The sequence below is a fragment of the Trachypithecus francoisi genome, unplaced genomic scaffold, assembly GCF_009764315.1.
Source record: "Trachypithecus francoisi isolate TF-2019V2 unplaced genomic scaffold, Tfra_2.0 Lachesis_group9, whole genome shotgun sequence".
Taxonomy (NCBI): domain Eukaryota; kingdom Metazoa; phylum Chordata; class Mammalia; order Primates; family Cercopithecidae; genus Trachypithecus; species Trachypithecus francoisi.
Window position 1 is genome coordinate 35,481,434 of NW_022681474.1, and position 24,939 is coordinate 35,506,372.

General features: G+C 55.9%; 1 protein-coding gene and 1 long non-coding RNA gene across 4 annotated transcripts in view; one reads left to right on the forward strand and one right to left on the reverse strand.

Annotated features, from left to right (window-relative positions):
* The window catches only part of UNC5B (unc-5 netrin receptor B), a 90,565-nt gene extending 66,212 nt beyond the window's left edge, over positions 1-24,353 (forward strand). Inside the window, exons 2-18 of one of the 3 annotated variants that reach the window (XM_033208622.1) lie at positions 1,809-2,033; positions 6,471-6,614; positions 7,073-7,176; positions 8,431-8,611; positions 9,350-9,517; positions 10,316-10,480; positions 10,706-10,738; positions 12,681-12,875; positions 13,188-13,577; positions 14,221-14,308; positions 15,170-15,338; positions 15,465-15,698; positions 17,526-17,675; positions 18,298-18,462; positions 19,388-19,569; positions 20,564-20,638; positions 22,094-24,353. In XM_033208622.1, coding sequence (XP_033064513.1) covers positions 1,809-2,033; positions 6,471-6,614; positions 7,073-7,176; positions 8,431-8,611; positions 9,350-9,517; positions 10,316-10,480; positions 10,706-10,738; positions 12,681-12,875; positions 13,188-13,577; positions 14,221-14,308; positions 15,170-15,338; positions 15,465-15,698; positions 17,526-17,675; positions 18,298-18,462; positions 19,388-19,569; positions 20,564-20,638; positions 22,094-22,136 — 2,711 coding nt within the window. In that variant the 3' untranslated portion in view covers positions 22,137-24,353. Of the gene's footprint in view, positions 1-1,808; positions 2,034-6,470; positions 6,615-7,072; positions 7,177-8,430; positions 8,612-9,349; positions 9,518-10,315; positions 10,481-10,705; positions 10,739-12,680; positions 12,876-13,187; positions 13,578-14,220; positions 14,309-15,169; positions 15,339-15,464; positions 15,699-17,525; positions 17,676-18,297; positions 18,463-19,387; positions 19,570-20,563 lie in introns of all 3 variants that reach the window. The other 2 variants (XM_033208620.1, XM_033208621.1) reach the window with 2 other exon arrangements.
* On the reverse strand, positions 10,893-11,346 carry LOC117082098. Its single transcript, XR_004436454.1, has 3 exons — positions 11,172-11,346; positions 11,139-11,140; positions 10,893-10,961 (listed from the first exon to the last, which is right to left on the reverse strand). It is a non-coding gene; the product is annotated as an uncharacterized LOC117082098 (long non-coding RNA).
* Positions 24,354-24,939: the final 586 nt, after the last annotated feature.

Below are 24,939 nucleotides of genomic sequence, written 5' to 3' on the forward strand. Positions count from 1 at the left end.
GGAGTCTGGGACAACAGCCCAAACGGTGAAGTCTTTCCTCAGGTTCAAACTTTTGATCTGCCTCTTGTTAGCTGTGTGACCTTGGACAAGTTGCTTAACCTCCCTGAGCCTCCATTTACCCATCTCTAAACTGGGGACTAATAGAACATAACTTACAGGGTTGGTGCCAGAATCCAATAAGTTAACAATTTAAATTCCTGCAAACATAGCACCTGATACTGGGTAAGCATTAGTTGTTCTTTCAATGCAGCAACATGTACCTACTGTGCGCCAGGCCCCACCTAGGCATTCATGCATGCTTATCTCATGCAATCCTCAGAGCAGCCCAGAGACAGGGGAAGGTTGTCCACCTCTTGTGCTCATCAGGCATAACGAGGTAAGAGTTAAGGTTCTCTCCCTGGGCCCTACAGAACATGCTGGATGGAGCTGGAGTCATGAGTCATCTTGTTAGCTCCCCCGCCCCCACCCTCCATACACACTGGCCAGGGCCTAGGCCCCAAGCCGGTGATAGTTTATGCTTTTTCTCCCACACTCCCCAGTCTCAGCAGGCTCTCCTGGTCCACAAAGAGAAAGCATAGTCAGACTTTCTGTTCTTGGGAAACCAGGTGTCCCCTTGGCCCCTCTGCCTGTAGGGGGACTCCCTAGGGCCAAATATGGCCTTCTAGACCAGCACAAGTGCATGCTCCCAGTGGCCACACAGGCCTCCCGGGACACCACTCCCTCGGCTGTAGGTGGGGCCTCTAGCTGGAGGGGCTGGGCAGCCATGCACCACCCCACAGCTTCATTCACTGTGTCCTCTGGGCAGTCAGCAGAGGAGGATAGGCCCCCGACAGCTTGTGCCCAGGCACCTGATCATTTGGCATTTGGCGCTGGAAAATTCGTTTTCCGAGGTGTATTGTAAACCAGCAGCTCGGCGGCCTGGTTTCCCCACTTTTGGGCACTGGTGGTGGCCACACCCCGCTTCCTGTTTGTCTGCACCTCCTGAGGTGCAGTTCTTTCCAGGGAGACCGGGTGGGCCAGGATTTCCATTTGGCCCCCTTCGTGGGAGGAGATTGCCACAGGCACAGCCTCGTCTGCTCTGAAGTCTCTTCATCCATTGTGCTGAGGGCTGGGGTGGGGGTTGGGAGGAAGAGGCCAAGGGATGGGTGAGAGCCACAGACCATGGGAGGTGAGCTCTGTGGGGAGGCTTCTGGGAAGGAGGGCTTCCCCTGGGGTAGGAGACCTGCAAGGGGCTGAGCACCACGGAGTCCAGGCCTGGTTCAGCCAGCTCACCCCACCCCTGCCCCGCAGCCCTGACTCCTGTCCTGCTTGCCAGCCTGGCAGGGGCTGCAAAGGGCAGCTGTGACTCCAGGGCAGAGCTGGCCTGGTTTGAGCTCCAGCCCAAGCCCCTTTTCCAGCCCATTGCGTCTGGTGGCGTCACCATGAGGAACTGGATAGAGGCCGGGTAGGGACAATGGAGCAGACGCTGGGGGGTGCCCAAGGGGTGTCCTCACCCAGACAGATTGCCTCCCCTCCCAGGACCTCCCTGGCCTCTCCATCTGTAATGAAGTACAATCACACAGCATCTCAGAGCGGGAACTGGCTCTTTATAAAGCCTAGCCTCTTAAAAGCAGGGCAAGATGGGAAACTGAGGCCGCAGGAGTGCCAGACTTGACCCTGGTTGCAGACTGCGTCCCCAGCAGGGCTCTGGCTGCCCCACCTCTGCCTCCCCTGCCCTCTTCATCTGCGGTGGGCCCCCAGGGTGGGTGAGGGGTGCCACAGGGCCCTCCCAGCACACAGCCTCATGGAGGTCTCCACTCACTCTGCAGGCACTGATTCCGGCAGCGAGGTGCTCCCTGACTCCTTCCCGTCCGCACCGGCAGAGCCGCTGCCCTACTTCCTGCAGGAGCCACAGGACGCCTACATTGTGAAGAACAAGCCTGTGGAGCTCCACTGCCGCGCCTTCCCTGCCACGCAGATCTACTTCAAGTGCAACGGCGAGTGGGTCAGCCAGAACGACCATGTCACACAGGAAGGCCTGGATGAGGCCACCGGTGAGCCCACCCCACATGCCTGGACCCCCCAGGACACCCCAGGCCCAGAGGCACAGGCCTGGCTCCATATGAGACTTCACACAGCCATGGTGCCCCCTGGTCCTCAGTTCCCCACCACCCACCCCGGGCTTCACCTTGGATTAGCATTTCCGCAAATGCTGGCCACGTGTCCCAGCCTGACTTTGGGACCATCCCCACTGCATTCGATAGCACCGAGTGCCCTGTGAGCCCTCACTCCCTTTCCATTTTCTCTCCATCCTTCTGCTTCTGTCAGGGAGCAAGTTCCCGTCAGGTGGGGGCTCTTGAGCCCTCCCAAACACCTGCCAATCTCCCTGTTTAACAAAGAGGGCAGGTTTCTGCCTCACGGCCCTGGCACCCCACGGCACTGACCCAGAATTCAATGCAATCGTTATTTTTACAGTTCCTTCTGTTTGTGGAAAGTGATACTGGTTTCCATTCACAATAATGATATGGCATTTCCTGCGTCGAAATAAATTGTTTTAGGTTAAAAAGAAAAAGTTGATAGTATTAAGTAAATAACCATTCAAGTGGTGCTGGGATGTAGCCCAAATCTGGAGGGAGAAAGGAGAGCAGCTGAAACTGGGAAATGCGAGGAAGTGTGGGGTCCCTTCCTTCTCGGATGTGTGGGGGACCCTCGGTACTCCCAGAGGAGGAGGCAGAGCCCTGGGGTTCCCCATATCTCCCAGAACTGAGCCTGCCCCCAGGGTGCCCTCGAGTCTAAGTGAGGGGCTCTTGCTCACTTGCCACCAGGTCCCTGTTGATAGTGCAGAGTCCTCAGGGCATCACTTGCCACCAGGTCCCTGTTGATAGTGCAGAGTCCTCAGGGCGAAAAGCCCTTCCTGGGGCTTAAGACAGGCAGGTGGGACCCCTGCTTCAGTCACCTGACAGAGCCAGCCCACCCCAGACTCAGGGGGCTCCCGGGTAGCCTTCCTGGCTTTTTGTTTTTCCCGTCTCTTTCTGGATCCTTTGCTTTCTCTTTCTTCGGCTCTCTTGATTTCCCTGCCTCTCCCTGCTCATTTCTCCCTCTCTCTTTTCCCTATGTGCCTGCTTCCCTTTCTTTTTCTCTCCCTCCCCCTCTCTCTGTCTCACTCTCTGTCTCCCTGACATGCTGTGTCACTGTCCTTCTTTCCCCCTTCTTTAGTTTCTGTTTTGTCATGTAAAGCTCACAGATTTCAGAACCAGTCAGGCTTAAAACCATACTCCAGAATGTACTCAAGGTCACTGAACCATATTTTACAAATGGTTAAAATTTTAAGTTTTATAGAATGTGTATTTTACCACAATTTAAACATAATTTTAAACAATAGATTTGGAGTCCCATGCTCACCCAAAATATAAAAATAGAAAAGGAAATTTTTTTTTTTGAGACAGAGTCTCGCTCTGTCACCCAGACTAGAGTATAGTGGCATGATCTCGGCTCACTGCAACCTCCGCCTCCCGGGTTCAAGCAATTCTCCTGCCTCAGCCTCCCGAGTAACTGGGACTACAGGCGCCCACCACCACACCTGGTTAATTTTTTGTATTTTTAGTAGAGATGGGATTTCACCACGTTAGTCAGGATGGTCTCGATCTCCTGACCTCATGATCCTCCTGCCTCGGCCTCCCAAAGTGCTGGGATTACAGGTGTGAGCCACTGCACCCAGCCGGAAAAAGGAATTTTTAAGGGGAAACTAAACAACACATATTTGCCAGCTGCCCCCACTCTTTGACTGAGTGACCCTGGGGAAGTCACTCGACCTCTCTGAGCCGCAGTTCTTCTATTTGTAAACTGGGAAGTTGACTGAAAGTCCTGGTGAGGGTAGAGCCAGGTGGCACACATAGCACAGAGCAGCATGCCAGGGCCCAGCAGGCAGTCAATAAACACCTGCTTCCTCTGTCCTCTTTCTGGGCTTTCCTTGGCCTCTTTCTCTCAAACGGTCCTTACCTCTCTGCCCACTGAGCTCCTCTGGCCTGTATCAGAGGTCAGCCGTCGGGGTCTGGACAAGGCAAGGGAACAGTGTCTCTGCTGGGGCCCCTCACGGGCCGTTAGTATAGTAATAATAACCCTGTGATTATTACTAATAATAACAGCATGGCTCTTACTTACCTGCCACCAAGCACACAGGCCCTGCCAGCCCTAGAAATTGGGGCACTGTTGTCCCCATTAGCTGCAAATAATGGGCAGAGCTTCCTTGGCAGTGGTGGGGCCTGATTCCACTTCAGCCTCCTCCTCTCTAGCCCTGGCTTTCCCTAGCACTCTCTGAGGCCTGAAAACAGAAGAGGATGACTGGAGGCCAGGAGAGGCAGAACAGCACCCCACCAACTTGTGCCAGATCGGGGCAGGCAGCCCAACCCTGGGTGTCCTGGTCCAGACATTGCTATGCTTGGGAGGGCAGTCTGGTGCTGGGCCTCAAGCCTGGGACACCGGAGGTCCCCGTCCTATGCTCCCTGCATCTCTGCTTGCTGGTGATCATGGACGAGGTGTTGCGCCTCCTCCCTGGTTGTGGTTTCCTTCTGTCCAGCTGTTGGTGCTGCTGAAAACTTCTTGCATGGATGACCCCCTTAAAAGGGCCCACTCTTCCAGGTTCACAGTCTGGTAAGCAAGGGGCAGGGCTCTGCTCCCTGGGCCATGCAGCATTGACTGTGGAGCCAGCCCCCGGGCAGCCATGGCAGGCAGGCACTGCCACCCACCCCTGAAGCAGCCTCTTCCCTGGATGGCAAACCTCTAGCCGCCTCCCATTTAGATCCTTGGCCATCAGGATGGGGCTGTCACCCCTGTCTGGACTCCCTGCACAAGGACCCCACCCTCCTCAACAATAGGAGAGTTACAGCAGTGACTTTATCAGGAGAGGTCCAGAGAGGAGTTGTGGGTGAGGGGACCAAGCTCTAACCTGGGAAAGACGCCAGGGAGCTGACCGCTGTGCAGCAGCTTGCTGGGGGACTTGGTGCCTGCCACCGACCCTCTCTGGGCCTCAGTTTCTTCAAAGGTAACAGAAGAAGCTGGTTGAGATCCAGATGACTTGCCAGAGTATATTTGTGTCTGGCCCGGGCTGGGCGTTGTGGCGGAGTACTCACCATAACTTGTTTAGAGTTTACCTTGAGACTTTACTATGATGAGGGATCTGAGGCTCAGAGAGACTGAGTAACTTCGCAAAGGTCACCCAGCTGGGGTTTGAGGGTGGGGCCAGGATGCAAACCTGTCCAGCCATCCAACCCTGTCCTTACCCACCATGCCACCGGCTGTGCGTACCTTAACAATCCATGGTGCAATGAGAGGATGAGATAGGACACATTGTGGCAGGGAGGAGCAGCTTTAGCAATTCTGAGACACGAGGCAGTCAGGGAGGCTTCCTGGAGGAGGAAGAGGCCTCTATAACCTTTGGGGAGGAACTTCAGATGAATGTCCCCATTCCTGGCAGGTTCCCCCCTTTCTTGAGCATGGAGGGCTTCGTTGAGGGATGGTTGACTGAAATCCTAGTGACCCTCTTGTGTAGGCTGGTAGGTCCTGTTATGTAGGAAGTTTCCCAGGCCCTGACCAGGGAGCCATTGAGAGATCAGGGGCTCCCTGGAAGAGGGACCTCCTCAGCTCCAGGCCCACATGGCCTGAGTAGTGATCAGGGAGAGCAGGTGTCCCACCTCTGCACGTACTGAGCCCCCTTTCTGTGCCAAGCCCTGGTCCACAGCAGTGAGCAGGACAAAGCCCCATCTTGTTCTCCTGCAGGAGACAGACATTTAACACATGAATGCGTCCATAAATAATCTGAGTCCAGCCAATGGTGGGTGCTGGGTAGGAGAGTGATTGCTGCATAGACAAACTTCGGGTGCAGTGGTGGGAGTGCTGAGCAGTGCTGGGAGAGCTGTGGGTGAGGTGCAGGGTAGAGGGGGCTTTCCTTGGGAAGTGAGGCTGATCTGAAATCTGGCAGGGACTGAGAGGCCACTGGGCCCAGAGGAGACAGAAGAGTTCCAGGCAGGGGACTGATGTGCAAGGGCCCCGTGGCTCTGTAGCCACAGAGCCAGGGAACATGAGAGCCTGGAAGACACCGGGTGAGGCTGCAGTGGGGTGGGGACGGTGGATGCACAGTGCAGCTCAGAGCCGCTCCTGGGGATGACCCTACAGGCCTGCAGGCCACTGAGAGCCCGCATGAAGGGTCTCATGTCAGGGAGGAATGACACACCGCTTGTGCATTTTGGAGATGACACTAGCTGCCAGGTAGAAGATGCATTGGAAGGGCAGAGGGCTTGTGTTAGCCACTGCAATGTGCAGGTGAGTGGCCATGAAGCTTGGGCCAGGGTGGAGACAGGAGACAGGAGGAATGGATGGAAAGGGGCACTTGGGTGAGAGAGCCAGCAGGACCCGAGGTGGAAGGCCTAGGGTGTCCTGTGCCTCACATCCTTGCTTTGCCCCTGCCCTCTGACGGGACTCTCTTCTCCTCCCAGGCCTGCGGGTGCGCGAGGTGCAGATCGAGGTGTCGCGGCAGCAGGTGGAGGAGCTCTTTGGGCTGGAGGATTACTGGTGCCAGTGTGTGGCCTGGAGCTCTGCAGGCACCACCAAGAGTCGCCGAGCCTACGTCCGCATCGCCTGTACGCCACCCTGACCCCCGCCCCGTCCCTGCAGGACCCTTCCCCATCCCCGAGGATGCTGGAGAGGGAGCTTCACATCTGTGGGGCCTCCTCCAGCACCCCTGGCTGAGGGTGCCTGCGGCAGAGACATCCCAGCACATGGATGCCAGCTCAGAGATGGCTCCTAGACCCAGAACCTGGGCCTCTTTTCGTCTACTTCTGTATAAAACAAGCTGGCAGCTTTCTGCCCCATCCTGAGCCACTATGTGCTTAGGATCCCAGAGTCAGGAGGGAACCCTGTTCCCCTAAGTCTGCCTAGTGAGGCCCCTCCTTTGGAGAAGAAGAAATTTCCCAGGCAAAGGACAGGTGGGCCCATGAACAGTTCCCTGGGTCTGCACTGCCACTCAGTGGCCACAGTGTAGCACATCAGGTTCCAGTTCCCGCACCTGACTGCCTTGGGACCCTCTCCCTTCTCCCAGACCTGCGCAAGAACTTCGATCAGGAGCCTCTGGGCAAGGAGGTGCCCCTGGACCATGAGGTTCTCCTGCAGTGCCGCCCGCCGGAGGGAGTGCCCGTGGCCGAGGTGAGCGGGGATGTAGAGACCACTGAGCACAGCCCTGTGGCCATGCCTGCGGAGGCCAGGCAGGCACGGTATTTACCATCAGCCATGGTGCTAGTCTCCCAGAGCCCTACCCCTTTCACAGATGAGAGCGAGGCTTGGGAAAGAGAAGAGAACTGCCACCTCTGCGGAACACAGCAGTGCCAGATCCCAGCTGGGTCTGCCACAGGCATAACCCCACAGAATGGGGTGGCTAGGGCAGAAATCCCCGGAACTCAGGAGCTCCTTAGGTGGACCTTCAGCTCAGTCTCGATCTCCTGCCCCACCCGGAACCCAAGGCCCCAGCTTTCTGGATGCCAAAGGGTCCCATCCTGCATGTGTATGAGTGTGTTCTCCCCCACGAGCTGGTCACCCCTTCCTGAAACCACACAGTCTTTGAATTGCCTGTCCTCTCTCGCCATCCTTACCTCTGTTCCAGACATACTCCCTGCACTGGTGGTCCAGGGAGTAGAGCTGCATCTCAGCTTTGCCCAGTGGAGTGGACGGTTGGGGTAGTCAGGACCCTGACTTCCAGCCTGGGATCCGCCCTGTCTGATCCCAAAACCGTGCACTTATTGCTCAGCCTCTCCCAGCCCAAACCCTCCTCTGCACAGTGGGCTCAGACAAACACCCCTGGCCCATATATGCTAGGCACTTGGCATGCTGGTCTCTGCAACAGCCCTGCAAAGTGGATGTCACCATTCCATCCTACAGCAGGGAAGCAGGGCTGGGAGGGGCCCAGTGGCCACCTAGGGTGAGGTAGCTGGTGAGTGGCAGAGCTGGGGTTTGTACCCAGGTCTGCCAGACCCAGGGACCTTCTTCCTATCACCTTCCAGGCTTTTCATCCTGGCTAGTAGAGCCGGGAGGAGTTAATGATAAAGACAGATACTTCTGGCTAGCGCTTATTTAGTTAGCTTAACTCAACTTACTCTGAGTACTGTTCTCGGCACCTTACACATTCTAACTCGTGTAATCCTCACGATGGATCCCTATGGGGTAGGTGCTATTCAGTTCCATCTTGCAGTCGATGAAATTGAGGCCCTGAGTGGTAAGTCCCCTCCCAAGACCACCCAGCTGGCAAATAGCACTCTTAACCCTGGAGCTGTACAGTGTCCAGTCCCACCCAGGCCCTGCCTCACTGCCATGACCGTGGTGTGGACCCAGGTAGAACTGCCTTTCTTCTGTTTATGGTCAGACCTGCCCTGGGCCCTCACTGCCCCCTCACTCCCACTCTTGCAGGTGGAATGGCTCAAGAATGAGGATGTCATCGACCCTACCCAGGACACCAACTTCCTACTCACCATCGACCACAACCTCATCATCCGCCAGGCCCGGTTGTCAGACACTGCCAACTATACCTGCGTGGCCAAGAACATCGTGGCCAAACGCCGGAGCACCACTGCCACCGTCATCGTCTACGGTGTGGGCCTCTCAGAGTGGGAGGGGCAGACACGGCCAAGGGAGGGAGGAGAGAGCCTGGGGCTAGGTGGGACCCCTGGCTTGGTAGGGAGGATGCAGCCCAGAGAGGGGAAGTGAATTGACCAAGGTCACAACACAGCAAAATTCATGGCCAAGTTGGGCATTCCTGGGTTCCCAGCGAGGAGCACTCCTCAGTTCTCAGGATGCCTTGCCTAACTCTGAAGGAGAAGAACCAACTCTCTCCAAGTCTGGGGGCTGAGGCAGGACCCAGTCAGTATGCCCAGAGGCCTGTTGTCCTTGTAGAATTAGGGACCAATGCCCAGGCTTGTGAGCTGTTCTCTGCTTCTCCCTTGGACCCTGTGAGTGGGAGGAGTGGAGCCACAGCTGAGGCGACTTTACAGAGTTCTAGAAAGAGCCCTGTACTAGGTTCCAGCTCCAGGCACAGTCCCAGGCCCCCATTACTCCCGGGATGAGCCTAAGCAACTGGCAGCCATTTCTGGACCTTCCTTGCCATCTTACAAGGTAGGGCATAGACAGTGACTTCCCCGGTCCCCTCTGGTGCTGATGGTTGCAGCCCAGCTCTGCTGCCACTTCGGAGTCCCTCACACTGTAGGCAGATGGGGTCTCACCAGAGAGGCCAGGCTTCAGCAGAGAGGCCTCGTCAGGGTGAGGGATGGGTTTGGGGGAGGGCAGAGGGTTCCAGAGCCAGGCCAACCAGGTAACAGCTGCTGCCTTGCAGTGAATGGTGGCTGGTCCAGCTGGGCAGAGTGGTCGCCCTGCTCCAACCGCTGTGGCCGAGGCTGGCAGAAGCGCACCCGGACCTGCACCAACCCCGCCCCACTCAACGGAGGGGCCTTCTGCGAGGGCCAGGCCTTCCAAAAGACCGCCTGCACCACCATCTGCCCAGGTAAGGTGCCTCGTCCATGCCCAGCCCCACCCTGAACCCTGCCCCACCTTCTGTATTGTGTGCCAGAGCCAGGACAGCCATCCTCTCCCTAGCATGGAGAGCAGAAGGTGCTTGTCCCAAGCCCACAGCTGGCTGCCCAGGCTGACGAGATGCTCTGATCTCTGACTTGTTCTGCCCTGGGCTGCTGGTGAGATGGAGGCAGAGGGTCTGAGTGGTGGCCCCTTCTCCCTGACCCTCTAGCCTGGGCTCTTCTGTCCTCCAAGCTGAGGGTTCTCAGTGTCAGTGTGTCAGCCCCAGGCCAAGGTTTCAGAGGGACAGCCTCAGGGACAGCCTCTTGCCCCTAACTGTTAAGACACACAGTGGCCACAGACCCTATTCACACTGACAGCCATCCTCCTATTCCTCTCTCTGTGCAGCCCCTCTGCTCCCCTACCCCCACAGATGTGCTGTGTTCTCTCCCTTGGGTTGTATGTTTGTGCCTACACTGTTTTTTCTTTACCCTGGGTTTGTGTCTGTGTGTGTAAATTGTGCACTGGGCTGTATCGTGTTGATGACCTTATGCATCTATCCGTACCCTCTTTGTCCACCTGCCAGGTGCATCTGGCTGTTCATTGGCATGGGGCTATGTGGATATCATGTGGATTTCTCTGTGTGGCACACATGTGTCCTGGGTTCCTCATTTCCTTCCACAGTTGTTTATGCGTGCATGTGTGTTGGCACATTGCTGTGTTCTGCACATGTAATTGTGTGTGCACATGTCTGTGCGTGCACATACTCCTGTATGCCATGCTCTTACAGTCGATGGGGCGTGGACGGAGTGGAGCAAGTGGTCAGCCTGCAGCACTGAGTGTGCCCACTGGCGGAGCCGCGAGTGCATGGCACCCCCACCCCAGAACGGAGGCCGTGACTGCAGCGGGGCGCTGCTCGACTCTAAGAACTGCACAGATGGGCTGTGTATGCAAAGTGAGTCACAGGGAAGGCAGGGCCCTGGGGGTGGGGACTCTGGAGCCATGTAAGGGTCCCCCAAACCCGGCCCCATGCCTCAGTGCCCAGCCTGCAGCGTGGCAGTCCTCAGGGCCTCTGTCCCCCCACCGCATCCATCATCTCATCTCATCCTTCCCATTGCCTTCTCTGCCACTGTTTCCCTGTCACCTATGTCATTGTCTTTCCCTTTATTTCCCTTGACAGATAAGAAAACTCTAAGCGACCCCAACAGCCACCGTAAGTCCCCTTTCATGGCTGTCCTCTTTCCTCTGGGGGATCCCTGGTTCTCTTTGGCTGGCTTTTCCCGGGATCAGGGTGCAGGGCAGGGAGAGCTGAAGGTGCCGCCCTACCCACCCGCCATGGGATCATCTACACCTGACACTGCATGTGTCTGCATCTCCATCACTGGCAGACAGGCAAACCCTTGGCTGACAGAAAAGAAAGGCCCTAGGACACCCTACTGAGCTTCCTCTCATAGGAGGGGAAACTGAGTCTCAGAGAGAAGAAGGGACTTGGCCAGAGACACAGGCAAGAAGTAGCAGAGTAAAGATTTGAACCCAAATATTTTTATAGCCAAAGCTGGTGTTCTTAACCATATGCCCTTGGCCTCCTCTCTGGACCAGGGCCGGGGCATCACCACTGCAGCTCCCCCTCATGCCCCTTGCTGTACCTCCACCCCAGCAGCTGGGCCAAGCCTCCCAAATGGTCTGTGATGCCCGCTGCCCCGCGTCAGCTCCAGGGGGCGTGCCCTCCAGCCCCAGAGGCTGCACCGCCACTGCAGTCATACCAGAGCAGCAAAGCCACTTGAGCAGATTGGCCCATGGTAATTAAACCACAATTTCCAGATAGTTCTGGAATCATAAAATCAGTGAGGCCCTTGGCCGAGCTCACTGGGGCTCGAGCTGGGGGTGATTCGAGCGTAAATCACCAGGCAAGTGGCCCCAGTGTTAGTGAGGGCAACAGGAGGCAGAGCCAAGCTGGGGGAGCCATTTCTTTGCTGAGCCAGGAGCCCAGCCCTGAGGGATCCTCTGGGGAACCCAAGAGTGAGGGCTGCTGAGGAGAGATACTGGGGGACAGAAGTGGGAAGTGGGCAGACATCCGGGGCTGGGAGCCATGCCCTGCCTTGCCGAAAGCCTCAGGCTGACCCCAAGTGCAGGGTGTGGAGGAATCCAGGCAGAGGAAGCAGGCCTGCTTCTCTGAGGGCCCCCCAGGGAGGGAGCGCATGGACAGGTGCTTCCTGGAGCTCCCAGAGGAAGCAAGGGGAAGAGCAGCCATCTTGGCCGCCAATTTTGTTCTCCCTGAACTGTCCAGTGTGGAAGCCACCAGCCACGTTTGGCTGTTTAAACTTTTATTTAGCTTAATTAAAATTAAATAATTTTTAAAAATTCAGTTCCTCAGTGGTACTGGCCACATGTGAGTTGTTCAGGAGCCATACGTGGCTAGTGGCTGCATACCAGACACTGCAGACATAGGATATTCCACACTGTAGAAAGCTCCACCAGAGAGCCCTACTTCAGACCCTGCCACTTCGACCTTGAGGCTTCCTGCCTGGCCGCGTTTGCCTGGGGGAGGAAAGTGTAGCCATGGGTTGCCTCCCTGGGCCCATCCTTCTCCCCACATGCCCACCTCTTCTCCACCACATTGCTCTGCATCTCATTCCACTCCTTCAGCTCCCCGTCCCTCCACCTCCCACCCTCAGAGCATGGAATGGAAGAAGAGTTCAGAACAGCTACTTACAAAGATAACAGAGCCAGAAGAGCTTATCCACGTACCAAGCTAACAGAGCCAGGGCCTTTGGTCCTAGGGAAATTGCTGCAGACTCAGAGGTTTCAACCCCAGCGCTCACAGGGCAAATTATGTAGCCCCATGGCCCTGAGCCACAGACCCTGTCTCCTCAGCAGCGAGCAACGAGTTAACACATGGCGTAAACATGTTTGTTCTTTTCTTCTCATGCCACAACTAGAAGGGCAGTAAGGCAGGGACTTCGAGCCCATTTTACTGATAGAGAGGTTCAAGGCCAGCCTGAGGTTGCCAGCCTGTGTAGGTGGGGCTCAGACTGGAACTCAGCACCATGCTGGTTGGCCCTGGGCTCTGCCCTTTCCAGGGACCCAGGGCCTCCCTGACTCCCCCAGGGCCTGGTGTCCGTACTGCCCCTTATGTGGTCCTCCTGTCCCCACAGTGCTGGAGGCCTCAGGGGATGCGGCGCTGTACGCGGGGCTCGTGGTGGCTGTCTTCGTGGTCGTGGCAATCCTCATGGCGGTGGGGGTGGTGGTGTACCGCCGCAACTGCCGTGACTTCGACACAGACATCACTGACTCATCTGCCGCCCTGACTGGTGGTTTCCACCCTGTCAACTTCAAGACGGCCAGGCCCAGTAAGAACCTGAGGATGTCTGGGGTGGTTGGCAGAGGCAGGATACCCAGAGGGCTCTGGTGGTACCCAGACCAGAGCCAGGCTCCTGACTCCCTCCCGGGGTTTTTCCATAGAGATAACTATGTGGATGGGTATGGATTAGAGAGCTACAGAGAAGGAAGGGAGTGACCCAGGCTGCGGGATTCCCAAAGCTTCCCGCAGCTGGCAGCAATTGAGCCTTTCACAGCTGGACATTTGGGTGGGATTTTGCAGTGGGAGCTGGGCCAGTGAGATGAGGCACAGCTGGGTCTGACTATAGCCCCTACTCCTGCAGACAACCCGCAGCTCCTACACCCCTCTGTGCCTCCTGACCTGACAGCCAGTGCCGGCATCTACCGCGGACCCGTGTATGCCCTGCAGGACTCCACCGACAAGATCCCCATGACCAACTCTCCTCTGCTGGACCCCTTACCCAGCCTTAAGGTCAAGGTCTACAGCTCCAGCACCACGGGCTCTGGGCCAGGCCTGGCAGACGGGGCTGACCTGCTGGGGGTCCTGCCGCCGGGCACATACCCTAGTGATTTCGCCCGGGACACCCACCTCCTGCACCTGCGCAGCGCCAGCCTTGGTTCCCAGCAGCTCTTGGGCCTGCCCCGAGACCCGGGGAGCAGTGTCAGCGGCACCTTTGGCTGCCTGGGTGGGAGGCTCAGCATCCCTGGCACAGGTGAGCCCCTGCTCTGCTTGTGTGTCAGCCTGGCCTCAGCACCTCCTCTGCGGACTGCCCCCACACCCATCCAGCAGAAGATAGTGCTGCCCTAATCCCATCTCAGAGATAGGGAAAAGGAGGCCTGGTGGCAGGAAGTGAGTATAAAATAGAGAGGTCTGACTAGAAAAGGTAGGCTTCAGGCCTGCCTGTGCCCTCACTAGGGCAGAGGAACCTTGGGCCAGCCACCTTCTAAGCTTCAGTGTCTCTGTTGTGTGAGAGAGAATAGTACTATGTAGTTCAGCAGACCTACAAAGCACTGTCCTAGAACTAGCAGCAGAGGGGCAGGGGCGCCCATCTTAGTTTGCAAAGCCAGCAATTAACAGCTTCCCAGCATCATACGCTAAGCTAGGAGTAGAGCTGGCACTTGGACCTCCAGACCCCATAGCAATGTCAGAGACCCCTGTCTTCCTAGACAAGCCAGCACTGATCAGTGGCCTGGCCTCTGCTTGCATCCAGTTCCCAGACCCCCTCCCACCCCTGGCTGGTGACCACCTGGAGCTCAGGAGATATCTTTCTCTCCCAGCCCCAAGCTGGGGCCAATTTCCCAAACCCTTGTTCTCCTGAGCTCCCGGACTCCCTGCTGACCTCCCTCTCCCACTAGGGGTCAGCCTACTGGTGCCCAATGGAGCCATTCCCCAGGGCAAGTTCTACGAGATGTATCTACTCATCAACAAGGCAGAAGGCACCCTGTGAGTAGAGCCCCAGCCGCTGCTCCTTTTTCTTCCTCCCATCCCTTCCTGCATGCCCACACTTGGCACCCCTTCTAAGCCTGATGCTAAGACTAAACAGTCCTCCAAGGAAAGCATTAGTCTTACTGGGTCCATATTTAAAACTTGCAGAACCAATACCATAAATCGTAAAACTCAAAGGCAATTGACAAGCTGGCTACAAGTATGACAAAGGGCTGAATATCCTTACTATGTAAAGAGATTTTGTAGATCAATAAGAAAAAGTAGACATCTCACTGTGAAAATGGGCAAAGGATGTGAACAAGTGATTCACACACACACTCTCACACAAACACACTGGCCAGTAGGTTATGAGAAAATGTTCAGTCTAATTTGCGGTCAGAGAAAACTAATGAAAAAAAACACAAGGTATATTGGGATTTTATTATTATTATTATTACTATTATTATTAAGGAATTTGCAAGGACCTTTTTCCAAATGATAATACCCTCTTGCTGGCAAGAGGGTGGGAACATGGCCTTCTGTGGCACGTGGGCGGGAGTAGAGATTGGAACCAGCTCTCTGGAGGGCACTTTAGCGTGATCTATTGAAAACCTTCCAAGATTACACAACCTTGGAAAATGTAAGCAAGGAATTTTGAGCTTTGATAATATTGCAGTGAAACAGCAAAAATCTGGAAACAACCTCAAGGTTCATGCCATTTTCTTTGCCTCCTTTGCCCCCATGACTTCTGGGAATGCAGAGTCCTGAGTGGCAAAGAGCTGCCCTCCACCTCCCGGTCCTGGGCAGACTTGGGAGCCCAGCTCCTGCACCTTTGCCGAGCTCTTCACTACCTCCCTCCTACCCTGTGTCCTCCCCCAGCCCGCTTTCAGAAGGGACCCAGACAGTATTGAGCCCCTCTGTGACCTGCGGACCCACAGGCCTCCTGCTGTGCCGCCCCGTCATCCTCACCATGCCCCACTGTGCTGAAGTCAGTGCCGGTGACTGGATCTTTCAGCTCAAGACCCAGGCCCACCAGGGCCACTGGGAGGTGAGGAGCCAGGGTGAAGGTTGGCCCAGCTCTCCCAACCTGCCCAGGGAGGCAAAAGAAAGCCCTTTTCCTCTGGCCCAGCCTCAATAACTGTGACCACTACCCCACCCTTGCTGTCCCCTACAGGAGGTGGTGACCCTGGATGAGGAGACCCTGAACACACCCTGCTACTGCCAGCTGGAGCCCAGGGCCTGCCATATCCTGCTGGACCAGCTGGGCACCTATGTGTTCACGGGCGAGTCCTATTCCCGCTCAGCAGTCAAGCGGCTCCAGCTGGCCGTCTTCGCCCCCGCCCTCTGCACCTCCCTGGAGTACAGCCTCCGGGTCTACTGCCTGGAGGACACGCCTGGAGCACTGAAGGTAGGGCCAGCTGCAGGTGCCCACACAGCCCTGGCCGGCCAGCTGCATGATCCCTGCCGGCATCCCCCGCCCCAGGCTCATGGGCCCTCCCAGGAACCCTTCCCCACCACCAGCCTTATTAGGTTACGCATGCAGCCCTCACACACTGAAACAGCCTTGGGCACAGGGCCTGCCTCACCAAGATCCAGGTTAGAGGTGGGAGGCAGACCAGGGATCCCTGAAGGCTCTGATGGGGTCTGCCCCAGGACCAAGGGGGCATCAGACCAGGAGGGGCTTGGGCTGGTGGGGAGGGTCTCTGGGAAGGCTGACATGTAGGAGTTTCAGCAGAGAGGAGTGAAGGGCATTCCAGACTGACGGAAATGATTGTGTTTCATATGCGTTTCAGCTGAAAGGCATAGGGAATGTGTAAATGTAAGGGCAGGAGCGATGGGCAGGGCTCAGCCTCCCAGGAGCCTGTGCCAAGGAATTTGGAATCCACCTGGCAGGAAGGGGAATGGACCTGGTAGACACCTGTTCACAGGTGCTCTTTAGAAAGCCCCTGTGGCTATACTTGGGGTGGGTAGATGAGAGGGGCTGGACCCTGGGCCACAGGGAGTGACAGCAGCCAGGAGAGGCGGGGCTGGATGCTATGTGTGCTCAGTGGAATGGACAGACCCAGTAACTGATGGGATGGGCAGTGGGAGGGGAAGTTAAGGCTGACAGCCAGGCTCCTAGCATGTGTAGAAGGATGGAGAGCCATGCCCCAAGTGAAGGAAGGGTCGTGCAGATGAGGGGTGGTCGAGACAGGAGGGAGGGAAGTGGAGGGGAGGGTCTTTTAGCACCTAGAGCCTGATGATCGCAGGTATGGAGCCCTGTGTTAGCACCACTCTTCCCTGCCAGCCTCAGAGCCCTTGTGCATTCCCCCATTCTCAGGAGCTCAGGCTCATCCTGATGTAACCCTGGAAGTGTACAGATACTTGGCCGTGTGTGAGCCCGTTCCCCTCCCTCCTCCCATCTGCCCTCCTCAGCGCCTCGTGGTCCTTTCCCATGGCTCCATGTACCTCCCATTTCTGCTCCCTGGCCCCATCCAGCTCCTTCATCTCCCAGGCTCACGGGACTTGTCCCAAAGCCCACACTGCAGACAGCATAGGTGAAAGAGGCCCACGGGAGAAGGAGTGTCCCTTGCTGGGAGGACACGGGCTTGAGATGCCAGTGGTCCTGCGATGGGTGGGAGGTGCCTGGAAAGTGCTCCTGCAGCTGGACCTCTTGGTCCTGGGGCATTGGCTAATGGCCAGCTTTGGCCAGAGTGCTATAGAAATCAAGAAGGAAGTTACCAGGTTTTGGCCTGATGGCATTCTTTGTTTATTCAACCTCCATCCATTATCCATCCATCTGTCCATCTGTTCATCCATCCATCGTCTTTCTGTTCATCTGACCATATACCCATTCAGTCAGCAGCCCATCTGTTTACCTATTCATTACTCATCTATCCATTCATTTATCTTTTCTTCCATCTTTCTATTCATACACCCATCCTTGTATATCCATCTGTATATTCATCTGTCTATCTTTCTAGCCATCAATCTGTTTATCCATCCATCTGTCCATTTATTAGTCCCTCTAGCCATACGGTCATCTATAGATTCATTCATCTAGTCGTCTTTCCCACTGTCTGTCCATCCATCCATCATCCATTCATCTTCTCACACCATAAGCCCTCTGTGAGCTCTTGCAAATGCCCAGCCACGCACTCAGATGGGCCCCTGCCTCCTGCCCTGCAGAGTGCAGCAGAAGAGGCCCATTGGCCAAGTGTGATGGGTTCCCCTTCCCTATGCCCCTGGCCCACAGGAGGTGCTGGAGCTGGAGCGGACTCTGGGTGGCTACTTGGTGGAGGAGCCAAAACCCCTGATGTTCAAAGACAGTTACCACAACCTGCGCCTCTCCCTCCATGACCTCCCCCACGCCCATTGGAGGAGCAAGCTGCTGGCCAAATACCAGGTGAGGGCTGGGCTGATGGGTGGGGAGGGGCAGCACTTAAGGGCTGCCCGGGAAGACCAGCTCCCTCCCTGGCTCTGCCTCCCAGCTCTGCCCTGCGGCCTTACCCCTCCCTGGGTTTCTCACTGTCTCTGTCTTCTCCCAGCCCAGTCTCCAGGCTCCTAGCCATCCCCAAGCACATCCCCAAATTCAGGGCAGTGGGCAGCCACATGTACACTTCTGCCCTGTCACATCCCTACATGCACAGACGCCTGTGCCCTTCATCCTCACAGAGGCTCCCCACCCTCCAGGGCATGCCCTCCTGGCAGACTGTCCCTCTCATCTCTGACAGCCACAGCCTGCTGCTGCCCACCCAGCAGCACCTGAGACCATGAGGCCCCCCAGCCCCCAACACACACACACCTGTGCCTTTCCTTCCCTCACGTACCCTGCCTCAGTTCCCTTCTGGAACTGAGGGTCTGACACCAACTCAGCTGGCTAGCTTAGGGCACTTGACCTCTCCCCATCTGGGTGGAGAGAACTGAAGTGCCCACCGAAGCTCCCTGAGCTCTCCCTGAGCCTCCATTTCCATGAGGACAGGGCAGGCTGGCCTTGCCTGCCTGGTCCTGACCCCCTCCTCCTGCAGGAGATCCCCTTCTATCACATCTGGAGCGGCAGCCAGAAGGCCCTCCACTGCACTTTCACCCTGGAGAGGCACAGCTTGGCCTCCACAGAGCTCACCTGCAAGATCTGCGTTCGGCAAGTGGAAGGGGAGGGCCAGATATTCCAGCTGCACACCACACTGGCGGAGGTGAGGGAAGGGGGGCCAGATATTCCAGCTACACACCACTCTGGCAGAGGTGAGGGAAGGATGGCCAGATATTCCAGCTGCACACCATGCTGATGGAAGTGAGGGCCAGAGGACACCTCTAGGGTTTGGGGCTGGGCTGCAGCACGCAGACCCCTGTAGTTCCCTCTCACCTCCCAAGTCTAAGCAGACATTTGGTCATGTTTTGCTAACAAGCATCATGTATTGATTGAGTGCCATTTACATGCTTGGCATATACCAGAAAACTTACATGATCTCTCTAAATCTTCACAAGTACCGGGAGATGCATGACAGATATGATCCCCACTTGGGAGGTGAGAAAGTAGGTTTTAGGAAGGGCAAGGATTTGCACACTATGCACCAATGGCAAGACTGGATTTGAACCCAGGTTGATGCAAGGACCAGGTCTATGGTTCTCAACCGTTATAAACCTGGATTGAGATTAAAACTCAGGCCACCCAGGGTGACAGCACTAGATCTTCCTCATGGGGCATTGTAAAGAGCACTGGATACAGGTCTGGACCCAGGTCTGCCACTAACTTGGCATGTGGCCATGAGCAGGCCACTCCCCTTTTCTAGACTTCACTTTCCACCTGTAAAAATGGGTGCATGTGGATTAGACTGTGGCTGGGGCTCCTTGGGGCTTCCTAACTATGAGGCTGCATCTGCATTTGCCTGGGGCCTTAGATAAGCATGGTGCACCCCCTGAGGCCTGGAGGATGTCCATACAGGCCTTGCCCTTGGGAACCGACCCTTCAAGGGAGAAGCCCCTGCCTGAACAGTGGGAGCCTGTCCAGAGGAGGTGGGAGTGACTCAAGGCTCAGTGAGCTCACAGTCCAAGGGGAGGGAGGCTGGAGAGCAGTGCCCAGCGCTGTGCCCCTCTCACTCTTGGTCCCCACCCTTGCAGACACCTGCTGGCTCCCTGGACACTCTCTGCTCTGCCCCTGGCAGTGCCGTCACCACCCAGCTGGGACCTTATGCCTTCAAGATCCCGCTGTCCATCCGCCAGAAGATATGCAACAGCCTAGATGCTCCCAACTCACGGGGCAATGACTGGCGAATGTTGGCGCAGAAGCTTTCTATGGACCGGTGAGTATCCCAAACCACAGCCCACCCCCATCTGCCTTTGTCCTCAAGGTCTCACAGGGGCAGGCAGGGCAGGCAGCCTGACAGCCAAGACTAGCTCCCAGACCAGCCGCCCTTTTGCCACCATTTGTGGCAAATCAGGAACTCAGGATTGGATATGCAAAGTTCAAGAGTCCTGCTCCCTTGAGGAGCATCATGCTCAGAGCACTGGTCCTCGAGCCGGGCAGACTCCCAAGCCCCGCTCTTTTCCCATTGTGCGGGGATAACGCTCCACCTGCCCATCTCACAGAACAGCAGGAGACTCAAAGCCAGAGCATCAGCTCGGTGCCATCATTGTCAGCACCTGGTGTCTAGGACAGAGAAGGTGCTCTGGAGATGCTTGCTGACTGGCTGAGATACACTTTGGTGTCAAAACTCCTTTGGAGAACTTCAAATGCTGGATAAATGAATATAAAGCCAATGATAATAAGTATTATATGTATTGAAAGATGTGTAATAAACCTGCATTGAGCAGATGCTTTAGATAAGACATTTTACTAGAAATGAATAGGACTTACAAAGATGGCTAAGGCTTTGTTCCTCCTATCAGGGGAGTTCATGGGAGCAGGAGGGAACACAGGTGGGAGGAATGAGCACATGCTACACGTGGTCATTCTCTCTTGGGGCCAGTGTCTTTCAGTGATAATAACGATGATGATGAACAAGATGGTTACATGCTAGAGACAATGCTAGACCCTTACTTTATATGATCTTGGATCTTGTTGAGAGGTAACTGGCATTGTTCCGATTTTAGAGACAAGTAGACTAAGATTCTGAGCCCTAGGTTCTGACTTGCCCAGAGCCACACAGACCGCAACACAGTAGCTGGAATTCAGACCCAGGACAGTAGGACACCAAAGCTCACAGCCTTCCCACTTCCCTTTGTGCCCCTTCACCCCCAGGCTCCAGGAAGGAGCTAAGTGCTTGGGGACCTCAATGCCCTCCTTCTCTCTGCCAGGTACCTGAATTACTTTGCCACCAAAGCGAGCCCCACGGGTGTGATCCTGGACCTCTGGGAAGCTCTGCAGCAGGACGATGGGGACCTCAACAGCCTGGCGAGTGCCTTGGAGGAGATGGGCAAGAGTGAGATGCTGGTGGCTGTGGCCACTGACGGGGACTGCTGAGCCTCCTGGGATGGCGGGCTGGCAGGGACTGACAGGAGGCAGGTGCAGGGAGGCCTGGGGGAGCCTCCTGATAAGGATGTTTGGCCTCTGCTTTCTCCCAGTTCACAGCCAGAGTTGCCTCTCCTCCTCCTCTTCCCCAACCCCCAGACCACAACCAGCCTTAGAAAATCCATGTACTCTGTTGTTAGAGGGCCCAGAGTTCCTTCTCCATCCCCGCTCTCTGTCTCTTGGCCTGAGATCTCTGTGCGGGAACCAAGATGGGGCTGAAGCCTCTGGAGTCGGTTGGGGCAGGCAGGAGGCCCTCCCTCCACCCCCTTACCCTCAGCCTGGCAACTTCAGAGTTCCATGGGTTTTAATTCCGTTCTTTGTTTTCTTCCTCCATTATTGATTTATCCTTTCTCCCTAAGCCCCCTTCTCCTTCCACACCCTTTTCCTCTTTGAAGAGTCAAGTACAATTCAGACAAACTGCTTTCTCCTGTCCAAAGCAAACAGGTAAAGGAAAGAAAGAAAGCTTCAGACTGCTAGTAAGGCTTAAAGAAGAAGAAAAACACCAAAACCACAAGGGAAAAGAAAAACCCAGTTTCTTAGGAAACGCTAATGATTTATTATCCAGATTATTTGGATAAGTCCTTTTTAAGAAAAAAAAAAGAAAATGAAAAACAACACAAAAAAATAGAAAACTCTTTTCTTGAGTGTGGATGAGAATGGGCACACTCACACTTCTGGCCAGGAGTGAATGTGCCTGTGTGTGTGTGTGTGTGTGTGTGTGCTTGTGTGTGTGGTGTGTGTGTGTATACATGTACATGTGTGCATTGGGGAGAGAGAGACTGAACAGAGAATACTTTGCTGCTAACAAATCCATCTTGGACTAAATTCTGACAAGCCCTCAGTTTCCCTAGTTGTGCAGGGAGTAGATCAGACAGGGTTTTCACTGTCTAGATTTAGCTGGCTAGATTTCCCTCTAAAATCTTAAGCAGATGCTGAATCCATAAAGCGAAGGAGTGCTAAGGGCTGGAGTGGGTGAGCCCCTCCCTCCCACAGCCCCAGGGAGATACCTCTGGGCTCCTGGGAATCTGGATTAAGAAAGTTGGGATGAAAGAGGAGGCCAGCTGTGAGCCAGGGAGAATGTTCCAGTCTGGTTTTGGTCTGGTGGCTCCTAGAAAGGGATGTGGCTCAGAAGTGGGACTCAAACAGAGAGATGAAGTGGGGGAGGAGAGTCCTCTACAGATACCTCTCTCCTGGGGGCTGGATAGCTTTACCCTAAGGTAGGGCCAGCCCTGACACCCTCATCCCATCCTCAGCCCAGCAGGCTGTAGAGCAGGGTGACGCTCTCTTGATGGCCAGGAATCCAGAATCTGCCCTTCCCCAGCCTTGGTTTCTCCTTCTGTAAAGCAGAGTGGTGGCTGAGAGGTCCTTTCTAGCTCCAGAAGCCAGAGCTTCCCAGTGTCAGTCAGCCCTGCAGTGTGGGAGGCTGGGAGGCGGGTGGCCTGGCTGTGCTTTGCATGCCCAGGAGTAGAGGAGGAGGCTGAGAAGCTGGTTTCCCAGCTCTGATCTCCACAAGCACCTCCTATAATCCTCCTCTTACCCACCCGGCCACGGTCTGGGAGATCTGAAATAACCTTTCCCAGTGGGTGGGGTTGCCAGGGTAGAGGGGATGGCACACACCACCCCTACCCAACCTGTTCCAGGGGCCCTGCATGGTGCAGGATGAGTCTCTGCCCTGTGCAACTGCCTGGCAGTGGCTGGGACAAGGATCTTGCAGCCAGCACAGAGGCCTCATCAAAGGCCTCTCCCTCTTGGCACTCCAGGCAAGGCAAGTGCCAGCTTCCCCAACACTTCCAGGCAGTGACCCTAGGGCGTGCCCCAGCAGGCCTCTGAGCAGCCACTGGGACCCGTCTCAGCACATCCTGGCCTTTGAAAGTCTGATATCCTGAGAGGAGGGCAGGTTTTAGGGCTGCAGTTCCAGCCAGTGTCCCCAGCTTGGCTTCCCTGCCATGGACTCGGCAGCTCGCAGGGCTTCTTACCACCCACCAGCCGCCCGCAGGGCTTCTTACCACCCACCAGCCGCCTGGGGTGTGGCCTGGCTGTGGGCAGAGGAGGACTTGCCTGGAGATTTGAGAGAGTATTCCTTCTACCAGGGCTGCTGAAGGCCAGGTCTGCATCAGGGGCTGGACCCTGACCGGGTCCAGAGGCTGAGACTAAGGCTCTCAACCCTGGTGCCTCCAGGCACCAGGATGCTGCCTCGGATGAAGGAAAGTGCCGGGTGATGGGCACGTTCCCTGCCAAAGTGCCCGTCCCATGGGCTCAGCCTCACTGGTCACTGTTAGCCCATGCACATGTGTGGGCCTCGGTCACGTGGCTTTGAGGGCAGTCTGACCAGGCTAGACCACTCGTGCCATGACAGGGGGTGCCATTCCCCTTGCAGGCTCTGACATGTCCACATGCAGCCTGGCAGTCCAAAGACCAGGAATCGAGTTGCAAATCTGCCATTAAACTGCTGTGCGACTTCAGGCATATCACTGCCTTCTCTGGGCCTCAGTGTCCTTTTCATACCTAGAAGGCTGCAGTCTGAGGCTCTTTGGGTTCAGACACACCGTTCTAGGCTTCTGTAGGGGACCCCGTGATCTGCCGTGCCCCTCCTCCCTGTTCTTTTCTGTCTTCCCCGCCCCACCCTCAGAAGCTGCTTGCTCTGCCCCCAGGACAGGAGCTTGACGGATGAGGTGCAGCCAGCCACCCAGGTGCCATTTCCAGTCTGACTTCTGGAAATGTGCACCATGTCCTAGAGCACAGACCCATTGACTGGAGCCTTCTGGGAGGGTTCAAACTGTCCAGCTCTACGAGAAATGCCCAGAAAGAATTTGCCGACTCCATCCGTCTGTGGAGGCTGTCTGCCTCCAGGGTGGGATCGGTGGTTTCTCCTCCAATTCAGACCCGAGAGGTAGCCCCAGAGGGCATGTACCTGGTGGGCAGCAGCTCAGGTACCGTTGGGGGTTGCAGGGCCCTTACACAGGCGTTTCTCTCTCTCTCCTCTCTGGGGTGCGCGTGTGTGTGCGCGTGTGTGTGCCTGTGCTGTTCTCTGTGAGCACATCAGGGTGCCCTTCCGAGAGCAAGCATGTGTGTGTGCTCCTCTGCGTCCCAGGTTTGGACGTCTGGAGGTTGGTGTGCCTGCCTTCTGCCCTCCCTGAGCCCACAGGGTCAGTCAGTGTATCTTCTACGTGCCTCTCCCTCTGCCTTCTCTCACAGTGCCCCCGGCTCCAGAGCTCAGGGGTAGGGGTTCTCCTGAAGGTGCAGGGGACCCTCCTCATCTCCTGGACCCTCCAGGGCACTCTGGTCCCTATTCCCCAGCTCCCAGGCAGCTGAGCCGGGTCTCTTAGGGGAGGTGACCAGCAGCTTCGGTGCAGGGAGCTCTTGGTGGGGCAAAGGGCTGGACCCCTGCCAGGTCCGTGGACATGGTTATATGCCCAGGAGGGGCGGGTGCAGGGCCCCAGGGATGGCCCCCAACCCCACCTCTGTTTATTCTGTAAACTACAACCTATAAATAACCTTTAGCATTCCTATTGTAACAAAATTAATTTTTATGAAATAAATTATATTTCCTAGTCTAATAAAATCTGGGTTGCATTTGGCTGTCTTCCTGTTGGTAATTGGGAATGACTGTGTTGCTCTTCTCAAAATTCCATGGAAGGTGGAGGTGTCATTTTCAGTTCAGAGCTATCTGATCCCCTTCATTTTATAGAAGGGAAAACTGACTCAGAGAGGGGTGAGGACTTCCCTAGAGTCACACAGCAAGGAGGAGCCCGTGGTGCATCCCGGTCCCTGTGCGTCCGGATCTGTTCAGGAGTTTGTCATGTGAGTCTGCCAGGGGCTAGGTAATGGGTGAGGGGGATGACACAGAGATGAAGCCCCAGCATCCCTGACCGTCTCTGAGGAGTTCAGAAGGGAGTATCCCCAAGGGTGCTGAGGCTGCGGGGTCAGTTCAGAAACCTCACCTAGGATATATGACTATTGTGCAGGCTGAAAGGGAGTGATGGGCAGGTTGGAATCATATGACTCCACCCCAGGCTGCCAGGCATGGTTGGGCAGGTAACGCACTGGGCAAGAGTACCATAGCTAAAGGGGAGGGTGGCTCCATTCCCATGTATGTTGTAGATTTGTGTATTTGCTGAGATGTTTCCAGCAGATGGCAGTAAAGGGGTCTTGTGCTAATACA